General features: G+C 38.4%; 1 protein-coding gene across 1 annotated transcript in view; it reads left to right on the top strand.

Annotated features, from left to right (window-relative positions):
- The first annotated feature begins 197 nt into the window (after nucleotides 1-197).
- Nucleotides 198-25059, top strand: part of MSH3 (mutS homolog 3) — a 183074-nt gene continuing 158212 nt past the window's right edge. Inside the window, exons 1-7 of the mRNA XM_065874063.1 lie at nucleotides 198-404; nucleotides 1659-1779; nucleotides 12833-13053; nucleotides 17056-17262; nucleotides 18895-19011; nucleotides 19404-19521; nucleotides 20476-20621. Of these exons, the coding sequence (XP_065730135.1) occupies nucleotides 198-404; nucleotides 1659-1779; nucleotides 12833-13053; nucleotides 17056-17262; nucleotides 18895-19011; nucleotides 19404-19521; nucleotides 20476-20621 (1137 nt within the window). The remainder of the gene's footprint in view (nucleotides 405-1658; nucleotides 1780-12832; nucleotides 13054-17055; nucleotides 17263-18894; nucleotides 19012-19403; nucleotides 19522-20475; nucleotides 20622-25059) is intronic.

The following is a 25059-nucleotide window of genomic DNA, read 5'->3' on the forward strand; positions in this document are numbered from 1 at the left end:
CAGTTTGGCGCGAAATTTCGGCCACCCCGCCCCCTCAGTCCTATTTGTGCAGGCGAGACCCCGCCCTCGTCCCGCCCCCCGCCCCGGCGCACTGCAGGGTTGCGACGTGCTCGCGCCCGCAGACGCCCTGGGAACGGCGGCCGCGGGCTCGCGCTCCCAGCTCGTCCTGCTCCCGGGCTGTGGCTGCGTGCTCCGCGATGTCGCGCCGGAAGCCGGTCTCTGGTGGCGCCGCTCCCGCCGTCCCAGGCCCTGCGAGGCAGTCGGTTTTGAGCAGATTCTTCCAGTCTACGGGAAGCCTGAAATCCACCTCCTCCCCAACGGGTGCAGCCGAGAAGGCGGATCCTGACTCTGACTCCGCAGCGCCCCTAGCGGCCACTCTCCCGCCTCAGTTGCCGCCACACGTGGTGGGTTCGGTCCAGGGCGGGGCGGGGCCATCGGGGAGTGGGCGCGACCATAGGGCGGGGGCGGTGTTTGTGGGTGGAGCGGGACGAGGCGGGGACTGTGCGCGAGAATATGCGAGATGACTGGGCCAGGAGGGAAAGGGGCGGGGCTCAGGAAGGCGAAAGAGGGAAGAGGCAGGGCAGCGTCCGTCCTAGGTGCAGTTCAGACATTTTAGGGTAATATTACACTTGGGGTAATAGATTTGAGGCTAAGGTCACACCGGCTCTTAATGGCAGACCTTAGCTCATTCTGATGAGGTTAGAGTCAAAGGATACATATTTTAATCTCCATCCTCTCCCCTACCCCCCCCCCCGTTTTTTTTTCTGGATTGAGGGTTGAAGAGGAGCATTATTTATTATTTGTATGTGTTTGGTTAGCTGACTAGACGAAAACTGCCGTTAAATCTCTAGTTTTTAAGGCTGCAACAGCCTTGCTTAGTATTTCAAGCGTTTACGGGTCAAAGTCATGTGCAGTTCCCTGGTGACTGTACCCCTTGTAGTTCAGGTTATAAAGTCTGATACACAATTTGGGTGGACAAAGTTTCTTAAGATGATACAGATGTGATGACTAGTTGTATGCTTCCTGTTGCTTCAAAATCTTGTTCCCTTCATTTATGTTTCTTCCATAGATGATTGTTCCTCTCCTGTCTTTGTTTTTTGACCATAGCCTATATTTTCATGAATTCACCAAGATTTTATTTTATGCCTACCATTTAGAGGTTATTTGGTGAAGGACTTAAGTTTTTGACAGGTTTTCTGCCAGCATATAGTCCATAATCTTGTGGCATTTTCAGTGGTGAACATAAATCAAATTTGAATGCGAAACAGTTAAATGACAATTAACATTTCAAAAATGATACTGTTTTAAATTATCTGTCTAAATTCAACTTTTCTAAATATTAGGTTTTTTTCTTAAAGGTATTCTATTTAACATAGGTAAGTAGGGTGATTCATAATCTGAGATAGGGGAAGACTGATCGAGTGAAGAAAAGTAGCAGCCTTGGTTCTAATTCTAGGAGGGCTTGAGGTGCTGAGGCTCATGACTTGCCAGTCTCCACCTTGTCTTTGAAGATGGTAAAACAGTTCATCCATAACTCTAAACAGATGATTCTATGAAGGGTGGATGGCAAGAACCTTGCTGTCATTCAGAAGTAAGGTTTAAGTTATTTTGCATACATCAAGTTTTGAGATTAGAGATAATATCATTTTCTAACATAGGTTGCAGAAATCGATAGGAGTAAAAAGAGACCACTGGAGAGTGATGGGCCTGTTAAAAAGAAAGCAAAGAAAGTCCAAGAAAAGGAAGAAGGAAGTGATTCAGTAATGCCTGGGAACGCTGGTGAGTTCTGGGGCAATTTTTCTTCATTCTTACAAGTAATGACTCTGATATTCTCACATTCTCCTGAGGGCAGAGGAGACTGTTGGAGTATTGGGCCATTTTTTCCATTGTGGAGAAAGGTCTCCATTGTGCTTGAGTAGACTGGCCCCTTCATAAGGGGTGGTGTGGGTAAGAGGTTGGGGGAGTGGAGGTAAGAGATGGAGTTCTGCAATTTGGCTGTAGTTCTCCCAATTTTCTCTCTTATTCCCTCTAGCAAATTTTTGTCTTGATTATGAAAGTAAAACGTTCTTGTTATAAAAATTTCAAACAATACAGAAATGTAGAAGGTGGACAGTAAAAGACCTCATAATCTCTCCCTTTCAGTAAGGGCTACTGCTAATTTTTGGGGGTGCTGTACATTCTTCCAGGTTTTTCTGTTTATACACATCTATATGTACTCAAATAGACCCCAAAATAAGTTAACTAATAATAATATTTTATAAATTATATTATACTATATATACTAATTTGCAACTGTTTTTTTCCACTTAGCAGAACATTTTGAACAATTTTCAATGTCAGGACAGGTAGATCTACCCTGTCCTTTTTAATCATGGAGCTGCTTTTTCTGTATGCTAAAGGGTTTTGGGTAAAACCACTATTCCTGAGCTGTTGGACTTCTAGGGGAGGTATTGGATACAGATGGTTGAGCAGATTTTTCTCTAGTTTTTGGCCTCAGACAATTTGTGATAGGGGAGGACAGAAAATGCTTCTTTCTTCATTATCCCCAGGAATTTAGGCAAAGAAAACGAGACAAAACCAAAAAAAAAAAAAAAAGTTTCTATTTAGTGGATCAAGAGGTAAAGTTTGGATTTAGGGTTAACATGAATCATGCCTTAGTATGAAATAACTATAGAAATGGAGACGTATGGTTAAAGAGAAGGATAAATCTGATGATACCCTTTTTCTCCTCCTACCTGAAGGGGCCATGACGAGAGGCATGACTTGACAGAATTTGCATTTTCCAGGGTCGTCTACCTTTCTTTGCTTCATTACTCTACATAGATCTCATCTATTCAGTTTTTCAGTAAATTCGTCAAGCTGTTAATGAACCCTCTGTTTGCCTGCCATTGTTGTACAGGTTTTTGTAGTTCTTTTATTCTTCCAAACAACCCTTGCTGTCCTCTGGTGATAGGTGAGGTTGAGGGTTACCACACTTAAGTAACTTTTTCAGGCATCCAGGAGAGCTGAGGTGGACAAGGGGCAACAGACTTGGAATGTTTTGAAATAAGACCTTTGCTACTTGGTAAAAATCACACTCAGGAAGAGGAAAGAGCTTTCCCCAGTCAAACGCTGGGTGATTGCTCCACCTCGGGTTTTTTTTTTTTTAAATAACAGATTATTAAGATATAATCACATGTTATACAATTCACCCATTTACCATGTACAATTCAATGACTTTCAGTATATTCACAGAATTGTGCAGCCCTCATTAAGTCAATTTTAGAGCATTTTCCTCACCCTCAAAGGAAACTCAGTACCCAATAGCAGTCACTTCCCATTTTCCCCAAGCAGCGCCCCCCTCACCGACCTAAGCAACCACGAATCTATTTTCTGTCTATAGATTTGTCTATTCCGAACATGTCATATAAATAGAATCATACAGTATGTGGCCTTTTTGTCTGGTTTCTTTCACTTAGCCTAATGTTTCCAAGGTTCATCCATGTTGTAGCATGTATCAGTACCTCCTTCCTTTCAAAAGTTGTTTTGATTTGATTTCTTTTTATTGTGGTAAAATACATGGAACATAAAATTTTCGTCTTAACCATTTTTAAGTGTACAGTTCAATTAAGTGCATTCATAATTTTGTAAAACCATTACCTCCATCCACCTCTAGAATTCTTTTTGTCTTGCAGAATTGAAACAATAAAGCCATTAAATAATAGCTCCACATTCCCTCCTCCCCCAGTCCCTGGCCATCAACATTCTACTTTCCATGATTTTGAGTACTCTAAATTACATCATTCCTTTTTATTGTTGAATAATATGCCATTATATCCACTTCAGTTCTTAATTCTTCAATTTATAAGCTCATTTTTATGTCTAGGATCCACAGGGGAAGGAAGCTTTTATACTCACAAGGAAACTTGATACATTTGAAAAGTGATTTAAATATGTGTTTTGAAAACAAATTGAATAATAATAAAAAGGTAAAACATACATTTGAAAAGAAATTCAAATATATATCTCTAAAAGAAGAGAAGTCACAGGAAACTAGGTAAAGTATATATTAGAAAAGTCCTATATTTAAGAAGAAAAGGAGTCATAGTATTCCTTCAAAGGTTCTTAACCTTTAACATCTGTGACATCAAGGTTTTTGGTGTTTTTGAATTATGGTGTTGATTTCCCTAATATGTCTTTTTTCCTCTGGCTGCTTTTACGATTTTGTATTTATCACTGGTTTGCCCACATTTGATTTTTTTTCTTAACATCTTTATTGGGGTATAATTGCTTTAGAATGGTGTGTTAGTTTCTGCTTTATAACAAAATGAATCAGTTATACATATACACATGTTCCCATATCTCTTCCCTCTTGCATCTTCCTTCCTCCCACCCTCCCAATCCCACCCCTCCAGGCGGTCACAAAGCACCGAGCTGATCTCCCTGTGCTATGCGGCTGCTTCCCACTAGCTATCTACCTTACGTTTGGTAGTGTATATATGTCCATGCCTCTCTCTTGCTTTGTCCCAGCATACCCTTCCCCCTCCCCATATCCTCAAGTCCATTCTCCAGTAGGTCTGTGTCTTTATTCCTGTCTTACCCCTAGGTTCTTCATGACATTTTTTTTTTCTTAAATTCCATATATATGTGTTAGTATACGGTATTTGTCTTTCTCTTTCTGACTTACTTCACTCTGTATGATAGACTCTAGGTCTATCCACCTCATTACAAATAGCTCAATTTCGTTTCTTTTTATGGCCGAGTAATATTCCATTGTATATATGTGCCACATCTTCTTTATCCATTCATCCGATGATGGGCGCTTAGGTTGTTTTCATCTCCGGGCTATTGTAAATAGAGCTGAAATGAACATTTTGGTACATGACTCTCTTTGAATTATGGTTTTCTCAGGGTATATGCCCAGTAGTGGGATTGCTGGATCGTATGGTAGTTCTATTTGTAGTTTTTTAAGGAACCTCCATCCTGTTCTCCATAGTAGCTGAACCAATTCACATTCCCACCAGCAGTGCAAGAGTGTTCCCTTTTCTCCACACCCTCTCCAGCATTTATTGTTTCTAGATTTTTTGATGATGGCCATTCTGACTGGTGTGAGATGATATCTCATTGTAGTTTTGATTTGCATTTCCCTAATGATTAATGATGTTGAGCATTCTTTCATGTGTTTGTTGGCAGTTTGTATAACTTCTTTGGAGAAATGTCTAGGTCTTCTGCCCATTTTTGGATTGGGTTGTTTGTTTTTTTGTTATTGAGCTGCATGAGCTGCTTGTAAATTTTGGAAATTAATCCTTTGTCAGTTGCTTCATTTGCAAATGTTTTCTCCCATTCTGAGGGTTGTCTTTTGGTCTTGTTTATGGTTTCCTTTGCTGTGCAAAAGCTTTGAAGTTTCATGAGGTCCCATTTGCCACATTTGATTTTGATGAGCCTTAGTCTAGTATTTTAAAAAATTCTTATTTCTTCATTAATCTTTATCCTGTTTGGAGTTCATTTAAAGCTTCTTGGGTTCCATCGGTTTATAGTTTTCATCAAATTTGGAAGAATTTTTTGGCCACTTTTTTCTCAAATTTTTTTTCTGTCTCTTCCCTTTCTCTTCTTCTGAGAGTTTATTAATAGGGATGCTAGATTACTTAACATTATCCCTCAAATAAGGAAGCTCTTTTCATTTATTTTCCAGTATTATTTCCCCTTCTGCTTCATTTTGGATTGATTCTCCTGCTGTATTTTCAAGTTCAGTGATATTTTTTTCCAGTAGTATCTAATATGATATAAATTTAATTCAGTGAAATGTTCAGTTCAGATATTATATATTTCATCTCTAGAAGTTCTGTATTGTTCTTTTTAAAAAATATCCCATTTTTCTATGTAAATTGTATTTCAGTAAAGCTGTTACCAAACAAAAACCTTCCATTCTGCTCCTCTTTATTTTTTCCTTTTCATTCTTGATTATATGGAACATGTTTATAATATGTGTTTTCATGTCCTTATATGCTAATTCTGTCATCTCTATCATTTCTGGTTTGGTATACCTTGACTGATTTTTCTACTTTTTGCATGTTTAGTAATTAATTATTTGGATTGTGTTTTGTATTTTTGTTTTTTAAATTTATTTATTTTTGGCTGCGTTGGGTCTTCATTGCTGCATGCGGGCTTTATCTAGTTGCAGTGTGCGGGGGCTACTCTTCCTTGCTGTATGTGCGCTTCTCATTGCGGTGGCTTCTCTTGTTGCAAAGCACGGGCTCTGGGCACGTGGGCTTCAGGAGTTGTGGTGTGTCGGCTCAGTAGTTGTGACTCATGGGCTCTAGAACGCGGTCTCAGTAGTTGTGGTGCACGGGCTTCGTTGCTTCACAGCATGTGGGATCTTCCTGGACCAGGGATGGAACCCCTGTGCCCTGCATCGGCAGGTGGACTCCCAACCACTGCGCCACCAGGGAAGTCCTGATAATAAGTATTTTGAACTTTGTGTTGTTGTGTGCTGGGATTTGTGTTTCTTTAAAGAATGTTGAATTTTGTTCTGGCAAGTAGTTAAATTCCTTGTGGATCAGTTTGATCTTTTTAGGGATTGTTTTTAAGCTTTGGAAGAGAAGGTCTAGAGTAGCCCCGTTCTTAAGCCTTGACTTTTCTAGAGTTGGGAAAGGATGGATAGTTGCAATAGCACACCATTATATAGTATTTACACCATACAGAGACAATACATGTTAATAATCTTTAGATTATAGACAATAGTAAAATGTAATAAAAGTTTTAGGAAGCAATGAGGTCTGAGTATTTATTACCTTTGTTTTTTGTTTTTTTTTAAGCAGATAATTGGGGTAGGATTTTTTATTAATTAATTATTATTATTATTTATTTTTGCTGTGTTGGGTCTTCGTTTCTGTGCGAGGGCTTTCTCTAGTTGTGGTGAGCGGGGGCCACTCTTAATCGCGGTGCGCGGGCCTCTCACTATCGCGGCCTCTCTTGTTGCAGAACACAGGCTCCAGACGCGCAGGCTCAGTAGTTGTGGCTCACGGGCCTAGCTGCTCCGCAGCAGCATGTGGGATCCTCCCAGACCAGGGCTCGATCCTCCCAGACCAGGGCTTGAACCAGGGTCCCCAGCATTAGCAAGCAGATTCTCAACCACTGCACCACCAGGGAAGCCCCCTGTTACCTTTGTTTTTAATGTAATTCATTTAATTGTAAGTTTATATACTGTAACATAATAGCTGTGTTTTACAACTGGCTCACAAAGTTCTTGAAGATTTCACTTACCAGTATGAGCTGGCTCCATTGTCTCTCTGTGTGGGCTAATTTGAGCTTCCTCATAGCAGTGGTGGCTGGTTTCCAAGAATGAGTATCGTGAGAGAGAGCCAGACGGAAGCTGTATTGTCTTTCACAGTCTAGCTTTGGAAGTTATATAGTGTCACTTCTGCCATACTCTGTTGGTTGAATTAGTTACAAAGGCCTGTGTGGGTTCAAGAGGAAGGAACATGGATTCCACCTTTCAGTACAGGAGTGTCAGCATCACATAGGAAAAACATATGGGATGGAATATATATATGTCTGGCTACGTTGGGTAAATAAAATCTCCCCAGATTCAGACTTGACTTTTTGTTATTATTCTTATTTTAATTACAGATAAACAGTGTAGAACTCTGTCTCAAATGCATTTTGATAAATACAAATATCCATTATCTTAATACTATATAAATGTGGACTTTCCAAAATCAATTAAAGATATTATAAAATATAGCCAGAGTATATAAAAATAAGATACAATTTTTTTTTTTTTTTTTTTTTGCGGTACGTGGGCCTCTCACTGTTGTGGCCTCTTTCGTTGCAGAGCACAGGCTGCGGAGGCTCAGGCTCAGCGGCCATGGCTCACGGGCCCAGCCGTTCCGCGGCATGCGGGATCTTCCCGGACCGGGGCACAAACCCATGTCCCCTGCATCGGCAGGCGGACTCTCAACCACTGCGCCACTAGGGAAGCCCAAGATACAATTTTTTAAAAAGACCCGGGAAATGTATCAGATATTATACCTTTAAACCATATCCAGGAAGTTCAAATTGAAATCTGACTTAAATTCATTTTTTCCAGTTTACCCTAGACCATTTTATAAAAGACATCGATTAATATTTATAATTATTACACACTGCAATTAATATCCTAACATAAAGCTACTTAGTTATTTAAAATATTTTTTTAATTGTAAAAGTATAGTTGATTTACAGTGTTGTGTTAGATTCCGGTGTACAGCAAAGTGATTCAGTCAGACATATATATGTATTTTTTCGGATTTTTTTCCCTTATAGGTTATTACAAAATATTGAGTATAGTTCCCTTGCTATACAGTAGGTCCTCATTGTTTATCTGTTTTATATATAGTAGTTTGTATCTGCTAATCCCAAACTCCTAATTTATCTACACCGTGCCCCCCACCCCACCCCCAGCCTTTCCCCTTTGGTAACCATAAGTTTGTTTTCTAACTCTGTGAGTCTGTTTCTGTTTTTGTAAATAAGTTCATTTGTATCACATTTTAGATTCCACATATAAGTGATATCATATGATAAAAGATTTTGTCTGACTTACTTCACTTAGTATGATAATCTCTAGGTCCATCCATGTTGCTGCTAATGGCATTTTTTTTTTTTTTTATGGCTGAGTATAAAGCTACTTAGTTTTAGTGAAAAAAATCAAAATTTTTCATGGAATCAAATATGCCATTCCCCAAATTCCCATTTTTGCATTGCATGACTGCCTATTATACAGGGTAAAAAATTTTATCCAGCAAACTTTCCATTTTCATTTTATGCTCTTAAAAAAAGAATCACCTTTTGACGTTTAAAACAACATGCCCCAATTTGGAATGAATATTTAAAAACAAGGGCACTAAGATTAAAAAATAAGTCTTTTAAAAGAAGTTGTTCTGCCCTTTACCTGGGTTTCTGTTGTTAGACAAGATTTGAAACTGCCTCTTAAATCTATTTATTTTTCTTTTTAAGACTCTCCTCCTTGACTTGTGTCTTATTTTTATCTGCCTAAGCTTAAATATCTTCTTTTGAACTTAAACCCTCAAAAACATTGGGTGTAATTTATTTTCCCAAACAGAGAATTCTTGAGACCCTGAGATCTATGAACATGGACTTGTTGATGTTTTTAATTCATTATAGATGTTTAACACATGTAGAGAATCATAAGCTTGATAAATTTCACAAACTGAAGTCACCTGTATAACCATCACTTAGATCAAGAAACTATATTACGAGGACCCCCGGAAACCTCTCTGTGCTCCCTCCCACTGGCAACCCCTTCCCCCCACCAAGGATAACCACTATCCTGACTTCAGTATAGATTGGTTTTGCCTGAACATTGTGTTTAATTTAACTGATTTAAAATATGTTTGTAATATTCCAGAGGTTTTTCTTTTTTTCCTTTTTTTAAGATGAATTATTTTATCTGTAAAACAGATTCTTATACAGATTTTTAAAAAATCTGTTTATAGTGGCACATATTTATATTTCAGCATCTACTCTGTGCTTCCTTCTAGATTAAAATTCTTTATTTAAAATATGATAATTCTTCTACCTTCTTGATCCTTCATAACCTAGGCCTAGAGGAGGAAGCCTGAGTAGAGAAAGTAACTATTATGTATTTACATTTTATGGTACACAAAAAATTAAAGCTCAAACAGTGAAGGTGTTAATTCAGTGAAAGATTTTTACTGAAAAGATTTTGGCCTATTTAACATGTTGGGACAGCAACCGATGGCCTTATTTCTAGGGTATATCCTCTTAAGGGCTCAGAGACTTTAGTGATAATGCTGGCAAGTCTTAATCTCATATTGTGGCAATTTGATAGTTCATTTCATGGCATCTTCAGAAAAGGAAATAGTGTAAGTGAGGTTTTAAGTATAGGAGCAGAATATGGAGGTTGTTAAGGTTTGCTTGGGTACTGTTAAACTAAAACAGGAGAACAGCCAATTATTTTATCAGCAAAATGGATTTATCTGGGAGCAGGTAAGAACTGCAATTTAGGACATGCAACTATGGCAAACCACATGCAAATTCAGCAAGGCAAAGGAGAGGAAACTCTTTTATAGAGGAGAAGAGGAATTTGGGAGAGTCATTGGAGGAAACTGGGAGTTCAAAGTATAATGGCTTTTCTTTGGCTGAGTTGTGACAGTCTCTCATTGGTTGTACTGTTGCCAGGCAAGGAGAAAATCTTCCTCCTGGTGGTGGTAGTAAGCTAGTGTCATTTCTATAGGAGATGCAAGGTAAGTCTCTTCCTGTTGGGATCTGTATTGATGCTGGGTAGTATGTCCAAGAGAGCTCTCCCTGCTGGCCTCCCAACTCCATTTTAGGAGGTTTCCCTTTTAATTTTCATAGTACTCAGTTTTCCATGAGCCAGGTTTTTTACAGTAGTTACAGTCTTCCTCAAGGCCTAATTGAGGGACTGGTGCCTATATCTGTGTCCCTTCTCAGACATGAGGGTTTTGTAGCTCTTGGGGGCTTTGCACTTGAGAAGCCTTCCAATTTAGTTTTTTTCATTGAGGGCCTTATGAGGTGTTAGAATCTCTCTTAAGTATCTGTGAGGAAGGCAATGAAAGATTTTGGTTTTCCTGTGTAAGCTTCATTCTTCCCGCAGATAACATGTTCATATTTCCCCCTGGTTTTCTTTCAGATGGCTCAAGATTTGATGGTCCTAGGAGCATTAAGAAAAAAATGTAATTTTGGGTAATTGCTTGTGTACCAGTTCTTTCTCTTATTTTAGAGTTCAGGAATCATAATGGCTTGATATAAATGAACAAGTGTGGGACACTTTCTTTCCTAACTCTTGAGCTGTGGTGCACTCGTAGAAGGTCATTGTAGCCTAAGGATGAAAGATGGCTACACAGAAAAAGGAGAGAAAAAACTTTAAGAGATGTGGAAGGGTAGCAGAGAGGATGTACAGAAGCATGGGCTCAATCCAGGATCTTTCTGAACTGACAAAAACCTTTCTGTATTGAGCATAACTCAAGGATGGAGCTTCAAGGTGGAATCTTCCTTGGTAGTGGTGAGAGTAGGGTAGGGTGGAGAAGGATGGTAAGGAGGAGGGCAAGAAAGTGAGCCATCAAGGGCTCTTACCACATGCACGCTAAGTCCTTGCTGCACATCCAGCTGAGCAAACCCTGAAGTTTGTGGAAATAAGGCCATAGACATGGAATTTTTTGAAATATGAACTTTACTGTTTACTTAAAAAAATAAATAATGGGAAGAAAAGAGCAGAGCATTCACTAGCTAGAAGAGTCCCTGGCTACTTCACCTTAGTTTTTAACACTTCAGTTTTAGATATTCTTTTTTCACATGAGTGCAATTCTAAGACTTATGCCCCACTCCCATCCTGGGAAAGTTTTTTTGTATCGATAGGGGGAAGTCCTTATATAATATAAAAACTTACAGTATATGTTTGAAGAGTGATTCAAGTATACATCCTGAAAAGGGGAGAATAACAGTAAATAAGATGAATATATACATTTGAAAAGAGATTTCAAATATACATTTTTCTAGCTACAAGGTTAACAGGAGACAGGATAAAGTATAGATCTAAAAAGAGGTTTGAATATTAATATGAAAATATTTAAACTTTTAGAAATGAACAAAACCCAACTCTTGCCCTCAGAGTGTTTTTGCTTTAATGGGAAAGTAAGAGATAATAAATGCAGTCCCAGTTTCTTTATATTAAATAATAATTACCTAATAGTATTGCTCTAAAGGGTGAAAAGATGTATTCTGGCATATAGTAGATACCCAGTACATGATAGTTTCCCTTATTTTATGGGTTGCTTGCTTATTAATAACTGCTAATTGGCAGAGTGTGATAAGTGCTGTAGAGAGATGCGATCTTGTTATAGGAACATAGAGAAAGAAAAGATGACTTTAAACTGGGAGAATTAGCAGAATTTCATGAAAAAGTAGTTTTGAGATGGGTCTGGATGAAGTGAGTACAATTTGCCATGTGGAAATTGGGGTCAAGGGCATTCTGGGGAGAAAGAATAGCATGAGCAAAGCTGTGGAGGCAGGAAGGCACATGTCCTGGGGGTGGTTTCCTTGGTGAATTCCTGGTGTCAGTATCTTTAGGTCTTTCCCATGGAGCTGGTCAGTTTCCCCAGTCCAGAGTCTCGTGAGCTCCTGCCTGGAGGGAGAACTCTGGCTGCCTGTGTTCTGAGAGCTGGTGAGAAGAGGCTGGTTTCTCCACATACAGTAAGCCTGTATTCACATCATTCTTATGGCTCAGGCACAGTACTGCGTCTCACCTGTGCCTGTTTTGCCTTTTCCAGAGAAATCTCCAGTCTTCTTCTGAGGTAGAAGGAGGACAGTTACCCTTGAGTTTGGAGTAGGGTAGGGGTCTAGGGATTAAATTGTTTTGAACCAGTTCTGTTTATTTTAGAACCTCCCTTTTTTCCATTTCCAGAGCTACTGGTGCCCTGATTCTTGAGCCATTTAATAAACATTTTGTGTTCTAAGTAAGATTGGTTCCTGGTTTTATATATTACTGATTTAGGATTTAGCTTTCAGGTATGCTAAATTGGTTATTGCTTATCCATTTATCCTTCTAGCTTCAGATATTTTATTTGCAGTTGTCACCTCTTCTTTTCTGTCTGCCCTGTTGTAGTTTTTAATGGGGTTTCAGGACCAAGTGAAATTAGATCTATGTTTCAATATGCCATCTTCACCCTGAACCCGAGGTTTCTTTATTTCCTTATCACATTATAGTTAGATTCATTGCTTAGTGAGAAGCTCCCTCTTTAAAAATCCTATGCTAATTATGAATTGACATAATGAGATAAAATACTATTGTTATATTTTCTTCTGACTTGCTAAGAGCCAAAGAAACATCTGAGGACCAGGATCGTTTTAAAGTCTCTGGAAAAATTGAAAGAATTCTGCTGCGATTCTGCCCTTCCTCAAAATAGAGTCCAGACAGAGTCTCTTCAGAAGAGATTTGCAGTTCTGCCAAAATGTACTGATTTTGATGATATCAATCTTCTACGTGCAAAGAATGCAGTTTCTTCTGAAGATTCCAAATCTCAAACTAGTCAAAAGGTATGTAACTCTTATATAGATGAATATCCAGTTACTTAGAACTATAGGTTCTCAGGTGCCATTAGGTTTGTGGGTTCACTCAGGGCACTGGTTCCCAAACTTGGCTGATCATCCAAATGAGCTGAGGGAGCTTTTGCTTTTTAGGTTTTATTTTTTTTTTTTTAATTCTTGGAGATTGTGATTTACTATGTATGAAGGCAGGATGAATTAGTTTTATTAAAACAACAGAAAAACAAGAAAACCTCCCAGCAGATTCTGATATATACAGCCTGGATTAGGAGCCACTGACTTGGGGGGATTCTTTATTAACAATTAATACAAGCACAGTTTCTTATAGTCCTCCTTATAGTTTCCATGATTAGTCTGGAAAATCACAGTGAATAATTTATAGAGATGTTTTGAGGTTTTTAGTTGAAAGCTTGGCTGATATAATAAATTCAGAGTTTAACCAAACGTATATGGCTTCCTTACTTCTTCCACTGTTCGGTGATTATTAGTATTTTTCACCATTGCAAAATCAGGGAATTTAACTCTTGATCCATCATTGAAATCTATTATAATTCAGAATTAGTGGTTCTCAGCCCAGCTTTAAATTAGAATCACCTTACTGTCATCATTTTGTATGGTGACAGTTCATTACTGGACTTATGATCACTTCATAATGTATTTGATTATCAGGTCACTATGTTGTACACCTGAAATTAACATAATATTGTATGTCAACTATACGTCAATAAAAAAAATACCGATAGTAAGAACCCTTCTTCAGAATCATGTTTAGTTAGTTTTCATGAAAAACTGGGCATGGATATCGTTTAAAAGCTCTCATTTTAATTTGTAGCCATGATCGAAAACCATGGAGTTAGAGAACTAGTTCTTTACTTTTTTTTATGAGTCATTTAAATCTAATGAAAACTATGGGTTCATTACTCAGAAAAAATACTCAGACCAACACAATTTTGTATCTAATTTTCAGAAGTTCACACCCTTCCCACAAAGTCCAGATTCATGAACTCCTTCTTCAGCCAGGCCGTAAGATCCATTGACTTATTTTACATCATCAGAAAAAAAGTTGCTTTGTTTTCATTTTTAATCTTTTTTTAGTACTTAGAAGCAGTTCACCTGAGTGTAGTGGTCATAAAGTATAGAGGTCAAAAAGTTTGTCTGTGTATGTTCACTTTATTAATTGGAGAATTTATCCTAGGGTCTCATGAGATTTACTGTTGGTTTATACATAAAATGACCAACTTGGCATTTCTGATTCACAGCACATTAGAAGTAACCAGTTAGAAGGGACACCTAGAAATAGGTCCTGAAATTCCCATTTTATTATTCTGATCATCCTCAATTGTCAAGACAAAGTTAAATTGAGTTCAGAATGCTGTCTCTGGGAATATGAAAAAGAGTATATCTGAGAAATATTTTCACCCAAATGGTGGGGAAAAAAAGTTGCTTAATACTCAAGTATTCAGATTGACTTGTTTATTCGTATCCCATATGCTTAAAACTATTTGCTGGATTCCTACTTTCATTCCCTATATGAATAAGGTATAAAGTAAGAACTTTCTTTTTCCAGGAAATATATTTTTTTAAGTATTCATTAAGTTTTGCAATATGTGGTTTTCTTGAATTTTAGATAGCAGTCATGGAAACGAAGTAGAAAATCCATCGTAATTAAAAGCAAATGCGTTCTCCAGCCTGGTATATTGACCCACTTTTCTCCTGCCATGCCTGTCCATACCTTACCAGATCTCATTGCTGATCTTTGGAGGTTTGCTTGGCTTCACTTTTCAGATAAACTGTGTCTCTACCTGCTATTCCAGCTAAGCTGAATTTTTTAAACCTTTAGCAACTGCAACTGTAAAGAACGTCTTTCTGGGCTTTCCTTGGACTGTGGTCCCCTCCCTGGGCCATATAAGACATTTCTCTTTCTCTCTTCTCTGCCTCTGCTGGTCACTAGTCTTTTACGCCGTATTTTTAATTTCAGGGGTAGCTGGTAAGTTTTTAGATGTTGGCAGTGACCCAGTGACAGTTAATTAGAAGCTGGATTTATCCTTTTGACAAAAATAATTAATCAATAGTCAATCTAAGAAAGAAGTGAAAAATTTTATTTGAGCCAACCTAAGGATTATAACCCGGGAGATAGTCTCTCAGAGAGCTCTGAGAACTGTTCCAAAGAAGTAAAGGTGGGGGAGGCCAGCATATGTGTGATTTTGGTAAAGGGGGTATGTGCACTCAAGCACACATCTCGGTAGAAGGTTGCTGCCAGTCACAAGGAACAGACATCTTAGTTAATGATTTTAGTGCTTTTCTAAGTATGGGACGATGCAAGAATCCAGGTTTATAAAAAAATTTCACCTGAAAATATCTAACTATCTGAGGGCAAGTTTCACAAAGAGCCTCATCCTGATCTCCCTGAATTCCTTTCAGGGTGTAATATAGGTCAGCAACCACAGTAGCTAATGACTTCATTCTTGTAGAATTGGTTGATGGGCAAGCAGTCTTTATTTTATAATCGGTTCCCTTTCGGTCTTAATTTCAACCAAGGTTTGGGAGGCATTTTGTGATCAGTTTGTCCTATGGCGCTAGGAATACTCATCTCAGGTCAGGCAAGGATTTTGTTGATAGGCCACTCACTGTGCTGTTACTGGACTAGGCCCTGTTAACAGTAGCCGAAAGCCTCTGAACCACCTGTCTTATAGTCTGCTATGGTCTAGAAAAGGATTCCCTCTTGTTGCTTTTTCCCATATCTAGAGTTACACTATTAAAATCACTGATCATATAGGACTGTATATTTTGTCAATTGTTTTAAGTCGCCTAATCATTATTAATTTTATTGGAGGCTCAGTCATACATTTGGTAACGCAAGAAACAATTATAAAATAGGCAGAATACAAGTAATATAGCTAGTAACAATACGGCCATAAGTAAGTATTTAAGCTAAGAAGACTTCCATTAGGTGCCCAGTGTCTCCCCAGGTCATCTGACCGGTATGTTATGTACCAATGGCTATCTTTAAGGGAAATGGTATGTTGGCATTGTATATAAAGTTCACCATAGATGTCTGTGTGTACGAGGTGAGTGGTGGGTCATCGTGATCCCTTAAAGGATTGAGAAAGAAATGTTAGCTTCCAAGGAGTTATAAGGCTGGCACCAGAAGGAGGAAAATTGATCTTAATGGTTGAGCAGGTATTTCTGCTAAACCTAAGCATAAGGCAGATAGATGCACAATGCACACTGAAGGGGAGGGAGGGGGCCAAAATGGGGAGAGAAAAATTTTTAGATTTTTCTTGCCTTGCCTTAAAATATGAATTTTTATGTCATCAATTGTACAGATTTGTTTCATTTTACCTTAATAAGTCTCAGAAGCAAGGAATTCGCTCTAAGCTGTGAACTGGATTTAATTATGGTTTTCATATAGACAGGTGGATATCAGGAATACTAATGTTGAAAATGTAACCTTGTGCTTTATGCTTTCCAAAAGCTGTTTCTCATCTCTCTTTACCAAACAAATTGTGATTCTTTCTTGGAATAAAGATTATGGAATATACTATCTTTTAGACTGTACTTAGAAATTTAAACATTAAGTGCAGCTTTAGCTGCTGGCATGCTTGTTGAAAGTGGTTTTGCCTTACCGCTGAGGGAGACAGATGGATGCCTGATGACCTTTTGTGCCTTATATATCTGGGAATAAAGAAAAGAAAATGGTTAATTATAATTGGTTTAATGAAATCCAATTTAAAGAGAAGTATAGAAAGCTTTTTTAGTTTAGGCTTTCAAAATTTGCTCAAATAATTATACAGTAGTTTAGTTTGGCTCACTGTTTTAAGTCATTTACTTTGAAAAAATTCCAAACCTGCAAGAAAATATGCCTAATATATGATATACTCTTGTAAACTTTTCACTTGGATTCACCAATTATTAGCTTTGTGCCAAATTTACGTTCTGGAACTATTATTACAGTTAATACTTTTTAAACTATAAAAATCTTTCGGTTGCCAGGACAAGACACTCAGTCATTGTGGATCATCACATAGCAGTTGTGAAAACTTACAGAAAACTTCTGATTCTAAACCATCTAACAAACGGACCAAAAGCATCTACACCCCCTTAGAATTACAATACATAGAAATGAAGCAGCAGCAGAAAGATGCAATTTTGTGTGTGGAATGTGGATATAAGTATAGATTCTTTGGGGAAGACGCAGAGGTAAGTTGTTTTCTCAGACACTGTTTCCTGTTTTTTTGTCCAGCCTTAAATATTTTCCAGTATTTTTATTTCATTTTCTGACCTTATGGAGAAGCTAATGTGATCAATTACCTTCAAAAATACTTTCATTTAAAGTAAAAACTAAAAATAGACACAAGCAAACTTGGTGGATGCTAGATCTGTGGGGAAGGAAGTGAGGGGTCCCTATTGGAATGTTCGTGCTTATTCTCCATGGTGCTGTCCCAGTACCTTTCATCCATCGAAAGTCAATTGTGAATGAACCATAATCATGTGAGTATTCCTAATGAAGACTCAAGCAAGAAAAAGAAAATTGAGATGTACAGATATTCCTCTTTTTACCCTTAACTTATGAATTTTCATAGCCAGGAACATAGTTAGATCTCAGTGGAAGAGCACATTAACTCTGCCAGCCACCAACAAGTGTGTGAAGTCTTACAAGTCTCCGTATATCAGCTGTCTTGCTATCTTAGTCTAAGTTGGGTTTGTATTTAATTTGGGGTGTTTGATATAGGCCTAAGTTAAGAAGGTTAAAAGTAAATTTGAGCATTTAGGGGCAAGCTTAGGCTTGGTATTGCTGGTGGTGCTGTTGAAGTTACGAATGATTGTGATGATCCCTTAGTTTTAGGCCTGGTTGGATAGTACATCTTCAGAGAGTGATGAGGTGGCTCGTCTGCCACCTCATGAATGGGAAGTGGAGACCTGGCCAACTTTTGTTCTTCTAGTGTCCTAAGTCCTGTGGCAGGAAAGTGGTGTTCTCTAGTTCAGATGGCATGGTGCTCTCTTCTGTGTCATGAAATTAGACTTTGAAACGGCATCCGCGTGTTTCCTGAGGACAGGAACCACGTGGTTGGCCTCTTACAGATGAAGGGGTGAAAGGAAGTGCTGTTCTCTGCCTTTCTCTCTAGGTTGAGTGCTAAATTCAGCCTTGACCACAGTAAAGACTGATGTCTTCTTGCCCTGCATTGATGAACTAATACAGTTCAGAGACGGGTGGTATAGGGCAGTGAGAGTGGAGGAATGACTCCAATTCCGTGGCTCCAGTGGGCAAAATCTAAGCCCTGGGACTTTGTAGAAAAACGTAGGGAATCAGGTGGTGCTGCCTGATCCTGCATTCCTATCATTCATGCATCTTTAAGTAGCTAACCAGACCAGGGGGTTCTCTTCTCATGTCCTCAAAGATGCCCTCTGTCCAAGGAGGTTCATCATGTACATATACTCCGTGGTATCTCCTAATTTTCAGTTATTTGCATGTGCTAAGTAGCAAATTGTTATTCTACTTCAGTCTCATGGTCTCTGTGTTGTGCAGGGAAAGCTCAGCACTTTTAAGGTTTTGATAGATCTAAGGACATAAAAGAAAACCTGTTATTTTTCTGAGTTGTTTATAAATATAGATGTTGGCTTTGAGGTTAGGCCATGGACACTGTTAAAAAAAAGATAAAACCATAGGCTTCTACACAGCGAATGTCTTTTAAATTTTTTATTGACATACCGCACAGAGAAGTGCACAAATCCTAAATGTATACCTTGACGGATTTTTAACAAAGTGAACAAGCACTCACAGGGAATCTAGAAGTAGAAATTTATTGATACTTTCTTCTTAAATTTTTTTAGATTGCAGCCCGGGAGCTCAATATCTATTGCCATTTAGATCACAACTTTATGACAGCAAGCATACCTACTCACCGGCTGTTTGTTCACGTACGCCGCCTTGTGGCCAAGGGATATAAGGTCAGCTTTGGCTTCAACTTGTGGGAAAAGGGGATTAGAGTCTCTTCCAGAGAGGGAAATGTTTTCTAAGATGGTAGGCTATAACTGGTTTTGGAATTTGGTATTTTGGAGAAATTAAAATTTGTCATAATTATTGGATCCATGAGTTTTTAACATACTAGATATTTAGGGTAAAAAGTTTTTTCAACTCTGTGATGGAGTGTTTCATAGTGATTTATCCACACTTGCAAGGTCCTTGTGGTACTTATTACTTAAGCCCTACCTCTGGACATTGTGGACTAATTTGTTTACTTTAAATGTTTCAGAATTAACCTTTCAAAGTCTAGAATTAATGTTTTGTTAACAAATTTTCCATCGTATTTGATATGCAGTATTTCTTACTTTTGTTGAAGGTGGGAGTTGTGAAACAAACTGAAACAGCTGCGTTAAAAGCCATTGGGGACAACAAAAGTTCACTCTTTTCCCGGAAATTGACTGCTCTTTATACAAAATCTACACTTATTGGAGAAGATATCCTTTTCAAATAGGAATTGTTTTTCTTAAATGTTACAAGGGCTTTGTTTTAAACAGCATTTTTTAAAACTGTTCTTTGATTGGGTACCTTTTTGATGAGATGAGGCAGTATGGTTACCTTGACCTGTGATTAGTAAGGTACTGAAGAGAGAAGAGTTGATATTGGCTGGAAAGAAGCATTTTTCAAATGCCACAGTAAAAGGAGAGTTCATTGTATTGTAAGAGCAAGAAAAAAGAGAGCCTGATAAAAGATGATAGCAAGTTAGCAACTGATACGAAATTGCATCTTTCCTAGGCCTTTGTGGGCAGTGGTTAGATGCTTAGGGCTTACAAGCTCCTATAGATCTTCCTAAGATGAGACCTAAAAAATAACTTACTTACTTCAAAATGTGAAAAGAAAGCTACCAAGTTAACACACAGTTAACTGCTTATAAAACATAATAGTAGGTCATCTTCATTAATTGTTAGCATCATAAGAATTTTATTACTTTTGAAAATGGTTTGTAAGCTTTCTCACTTGCAAGAACCCTCAGTATATATAATGATGGCCCCCCAGTTTATGGTCATTGAAAAATTCAATGAGTTACTCGAAGCAAAATGATTTTAACAGCAAAGTCATAAACTTCTATCAACTATTTAAAAACCAAATAATTATATATCAAATATGATAAGGAAGCATTTTGTTTACTGTGGAATGGGGTCAGGTCTCTCAGAATAAAAGAATGTAGGGATAAGGTCTTAAATGATACTGTGTGAAGGTATTGCTGTTATGGTTTATTACAGATGTGCTTATTTAGAGGCCTGCTTAGCTTCTACACAAATTCTGAAGGCTGTTTTATTCCATTAATTTCCATTTTGCATAAAGCAAAAATGCCCAGGAAAATGAACCATTATTTTAAGGGAGAAAAGCTAATGGGAATGTAGCATTTGTTTTTCTTTAATGATTATTACATGTAAATCCTTTAGTCAAGCTGGATGATGCTGTTAATGTCGATGAGATAATGACTGATACTTCTACCAGCTATCTTCTGTGTATCTGTGAAAATAAGGAAAATGTTAAAGACAAAAAAAAGGGGAACGTTTTCATTGGACTTGTGGTAAGTACTTTGTAGGTGAAGAATGAATGATAGGGACTTCCCTGGTAGCGCAGTGGTTAAGAATCTGCCTGCCAGTGCAGGGGACACAGGTTCAAGCCCTGGTCTGCGAAGGTCCCACATGGTGCGGAGCAACTAAGCCCGTGAGCCACAACTGTTGAGCCTGTGCTCTAGAGCCCGCGAACCACAACTGCTGAGCCTGTGCACCTAGAGCCTGTGCTCTGCAACAAGAGAAGCCACCGCAATGAAAAGCCCGCGCACCGCAATGAAGAGTAGCCCCCGCTCGCCTCCCCTAGAGAAAGCCTGTGCACAGGAACGAAGATCCAACACAGCCAAAAATAAATAAATAAATAAATAAATAAATAAAAAAAAGAACGAATGATAGATGTTCAAGGAATCTTTAAATATGAGTAATCATGTGTGGTTTATAATGAGGCTATCTGATAGGTTGTGTCCTCAAGTAATTATACTAGAAAAGCATTTTCCTCCTAACTTTATATGTTAAATTACTATTTATAATTTTCTCAGGTGGCTACTTGGCACTCTGTGCTGTGGAGGGATCCAGATAGTTTCTGTCCATGGGCTCTAGCAGTTTAGGGTTGAAGATAGACCCAGTGACAGGCATGCATGTGGACAGTGTACAGATAGCAGAATAAAAGTCAACACATGCATGGATAACAAAGGGTTTTACAAATTTCCTCTAGGGATTTGAAGTTAAACACAAATGATTATGGGATTGTCATATCTAATCTAGAGGAAAGTTCAAGAGTTAAAGGGAAATGATAGCTGGCTAGTACAAAACTCTCTCTTTTTTTTTTTTTTACATCTTTATTGGAGTATAATTGCTCTGCAATGGTGTGTTAGTTTCTGCTTTATAACAAAGCGAATCAGTTATACATATACATATGTTCCCATATCTCCTCCCTCTTGTGTCTCCCTTCCTCCCACCCTCCCTATCCCACCCCTCTAGGTGGTCACAAAGCACCGAGCTGATCTCCCTGTGCTATGCGGCTGCTTCCCACTAGCTATCTATTTTACATTTGGTAGTGTATATATGTCTATGCCACTCTCTCACTTTGTCCCAGCATACCCTTCCCCCTCCCCATATCCTCAAGTCCATTCTCTAGTAGGTCTGTGTCTTTATTCCTGTCTTACCCCTAGGTTCTTCATGACATTTTTTTCTCTTCTTAAATTCCATATATATGTGTTAGCATACGGTATTTGTCTTTCTCTTTCTGACTTACTTCACTCTGTATGACAGACTCTAGGTCCATCCTCCTCATTACAAATAGCTCAATTTTGTTTCTTTTTATGGCTGAGTAATATTCCATTGTATATATGTGCCACATCGTTTTTAGCCATTCATCTGATGATGGACATTTAGGTTGTTTCCATCTCCGGGCTATTGTAAATAGAGCCTCAGAAGCAGTGGATTAAAGCAAAACTCTCTTTTTAATAAGGATTAGGAATACTTATAACCAGTCTTCCAGGTAAGTATAATTTGTGAATCATAGTTTTATTGATCTTGACTTCTGGCAATTTGTGAGCAGATTTGCCCATTTATAGACTTACTTGGACTCTGCTTAAAATCTTAGGTTTAAGGGCTTCCCTGGTGGCACAGTGGTTGAGAGTCCACCTGCCCATGCGGGGGACACAGGTTCGTGCTCCGGTCTGGGAAAAAAAAATCTTAGGTTTAAGGGCCCTTTGGAACTATTAGACTCCCTTGTTCTGTTAAGCACAAGTAGGACCCTTTGCCTAATAATAACTCATTCTCTTTGTTTTTTACAAACTTCTGCAACCAGCTACAATATTAACAAAAATTCTTACAACCCAAATGTCTCCAAAGTACCTTTTAATACCTCATTCTGACTGCATAACTTTGTGCTAACTTGACATTTGCTTAATCAGTAAGTCTTTCTCTCTGGAGTTTGCATTACTGTTGGATGGCTCTAAATGATTTTTTTACCCTTGAGAAGTACTTTTTATCTAGCTGCAGGCAATTGAACCTACCTACAAATAGTAAGGTTACTTGCTTTTAAGCTTTATCAGATGTAATGTGCTATTTTATATTTACCTGGAACTCAATCTAAGGAGCAGAGCTGATAGTATACAACTCCTACTTTGCACGGTTAGAAATATGCTCTGGCCTACTGCCAAAGTTAACCGTAGTGTATGAACTGGCATGCAAAAAAAAAAAAAACACAAAGAAATGATAGTTTGCATCTCAGGCATTTTCTTGGGACCCATTCTTTACCTCACCAACCACTTTTGGGCTGATGACATCCAGAGGTCTGGTCCAGGCTGCACCTCTCTTATGAGCTCCAGGCTCTTGCTTCCAACTCTTCATTGGCCAAGGCACTCAAATTCAGTGTGGCTGAAATGGATCTCATCTTCCTTTACCCTGTTCTTGCTGGGTTTTTCCCTGTTGTGGTGAGTGTCACATGTTCCCCAGTCACTACCTAGGAGTCATCCTTTGGATACTGGTAGTTAGTCTGAAATCAAAGGCTTTTGTGTTGTACTGCCACTGCCATCAGGCCCGCTACCGTCAGGCTGGGCAATGCACAGCTTTATACAGACTGACTATGGGTTTATCAATGTTACATATCACACAGAGTAGTACATGTTGCAGGTTTTATGACATAGACCATTTCTCTGATTTAAAAAAGCAGAGGGGAATTTATCTGGCTGATAAATTTATTACTTGAACTTCCGTTAATAGCTTTTGTAAAAATTTGGTTGTAGATTGGGAGATAAACTTATATGTGTATGCTAATGTACTTACAGTCCAGCTATCTGGCCACTAGAGAAGGCCTCTGGACTAGAATTAAGGAACTTCCTTGAGCCAAAAATGAGTGATTTTTTTAAAAAGTTATAAAATAATCGAGGAAAAAATGCATAAAACAGAAATTTACAGTGTAATATTGAGACAACCACCCAGGTTAGGAAATACAGCACTGCTCACAGAAGGGCCCCTTCCCTCTGGAGGTAACCATAATCCAGACTTTAAGATAATAATTCCCTTGCTTTTAGATACAGTTTTACGACCTTAAAAAGTATATAAATGTAAATATATTGTATGTATCCTTTTGGGTCTTGCTTCTTTGTTTACCATTTTGTACATGGGATTTATCAGGTATTACATGTGTTACCTTAGTAGTTTTTTTGTTGTCATTGCTACATTGTATTTCATTTTACAGTTTTTTCATTCTTGTGGATTCTTTCCAGTTTTTGCTTGTACAAAGGATACACTGTCAACCTTTTTGCACATGCCTTATACATGTGCCTGAGTTGCTCGAGTATATAGGTAGGGGAGGAATTGCTGAGTTATAGGATGTGGATGTTTTCAGCTTCCTTAGAAAATGCCAGGCAGTTTTCTGGAGAGGCTCTGTCAGTTGACTTTCCACCAGATGTCCATGAGTGTAGGGACTGGTTGTTTTTCCTCCTGTTAGCTCATGCAGTCTGTAACTAGCCCCATGCCTTTCATGATTGTCAGTAGTGAGTACGAGTGTGGCTTGTGGAGTCAGACTATGTGAATCTTGCCTCCACCACTTTATTGCCCCATGACCTTGAGTAAATTACTAAATCTTTTTCTTTTCCAAACTATGATCTTTTCCAGGTTATCTTGGCTATTATTGGCTTGGGGTGATGGAGATGGCTCTTGGTTATCATAGTTGTTTCCCTGGACAGACTATGTACAAGGTGTTTATCAGAGTTTGTTATATTTGATTTTTTTTTACAAAAATTATACTTTTCTTTCCTTCAACGTTTTTATTGGAGTATAATTGCTCTACATTGGTGCGTTAGCTTCTGCTGTATAACAAAGTGAATTAGCCATATGTATACATATATCCCCATATCCCCTCCCTCTTGCGTCTCCCTCCCACCCTCCCTATCCCACCCCTCTAGGTGGTCACAAAGCACTGAGCTGATCTTCCTGTGCTATGCGGCTGCTTTCCACTAGCTATCTGTTTTACATTTGGTAATGTATATATGTCCATGCCACTCTCTCACCTTGTCCCAGCCCACCCCTCCCTCTCCCCATGTCCTCAAGTATACTCTCCATGCCTACGTCATTATTCCAGTCCTGCCCTTAGGTTTTTCAGAATCTTTTTTTTTTTTGATTCCATATATATGTGTTAGCATACAGTGTTTATTTTTCTTTTTCTGACTTAGTTTACTCTGTATGACAGACTCTAGGTCCATCCACCTCACTACAAATAACTCAATTTTGTTTCTTTTTATGGCTGAGTAATATTCCATTGTATATATGTGCCACATCTTCTTTATCCATTCATCTATTGATGGACACTTAGGTTGCTTCCATGTCCTGGCTATTGTAAATAGTGCTACAATGAACATTGTGGTACATGACTTTTTGAATTATGGTTTTCTCAGGGTATATGCTCAGTAGTGGTATTGCTGGGTCATATGGTAGTTCTAT

This window comes from Phocoena phocoena, chromosome 3, assembly GCF_963924675.1.
Source record: "Phocoena phocoena chromosome 3, mPhoPho1.1, whole genome shotgun sequence".
Lineage (NCBI taxonomy): Eukaryota > Metazoa > Chordata > Mammalia > Artiodactyla > Phocoenidae > Phocoena > Phocoena phocoena.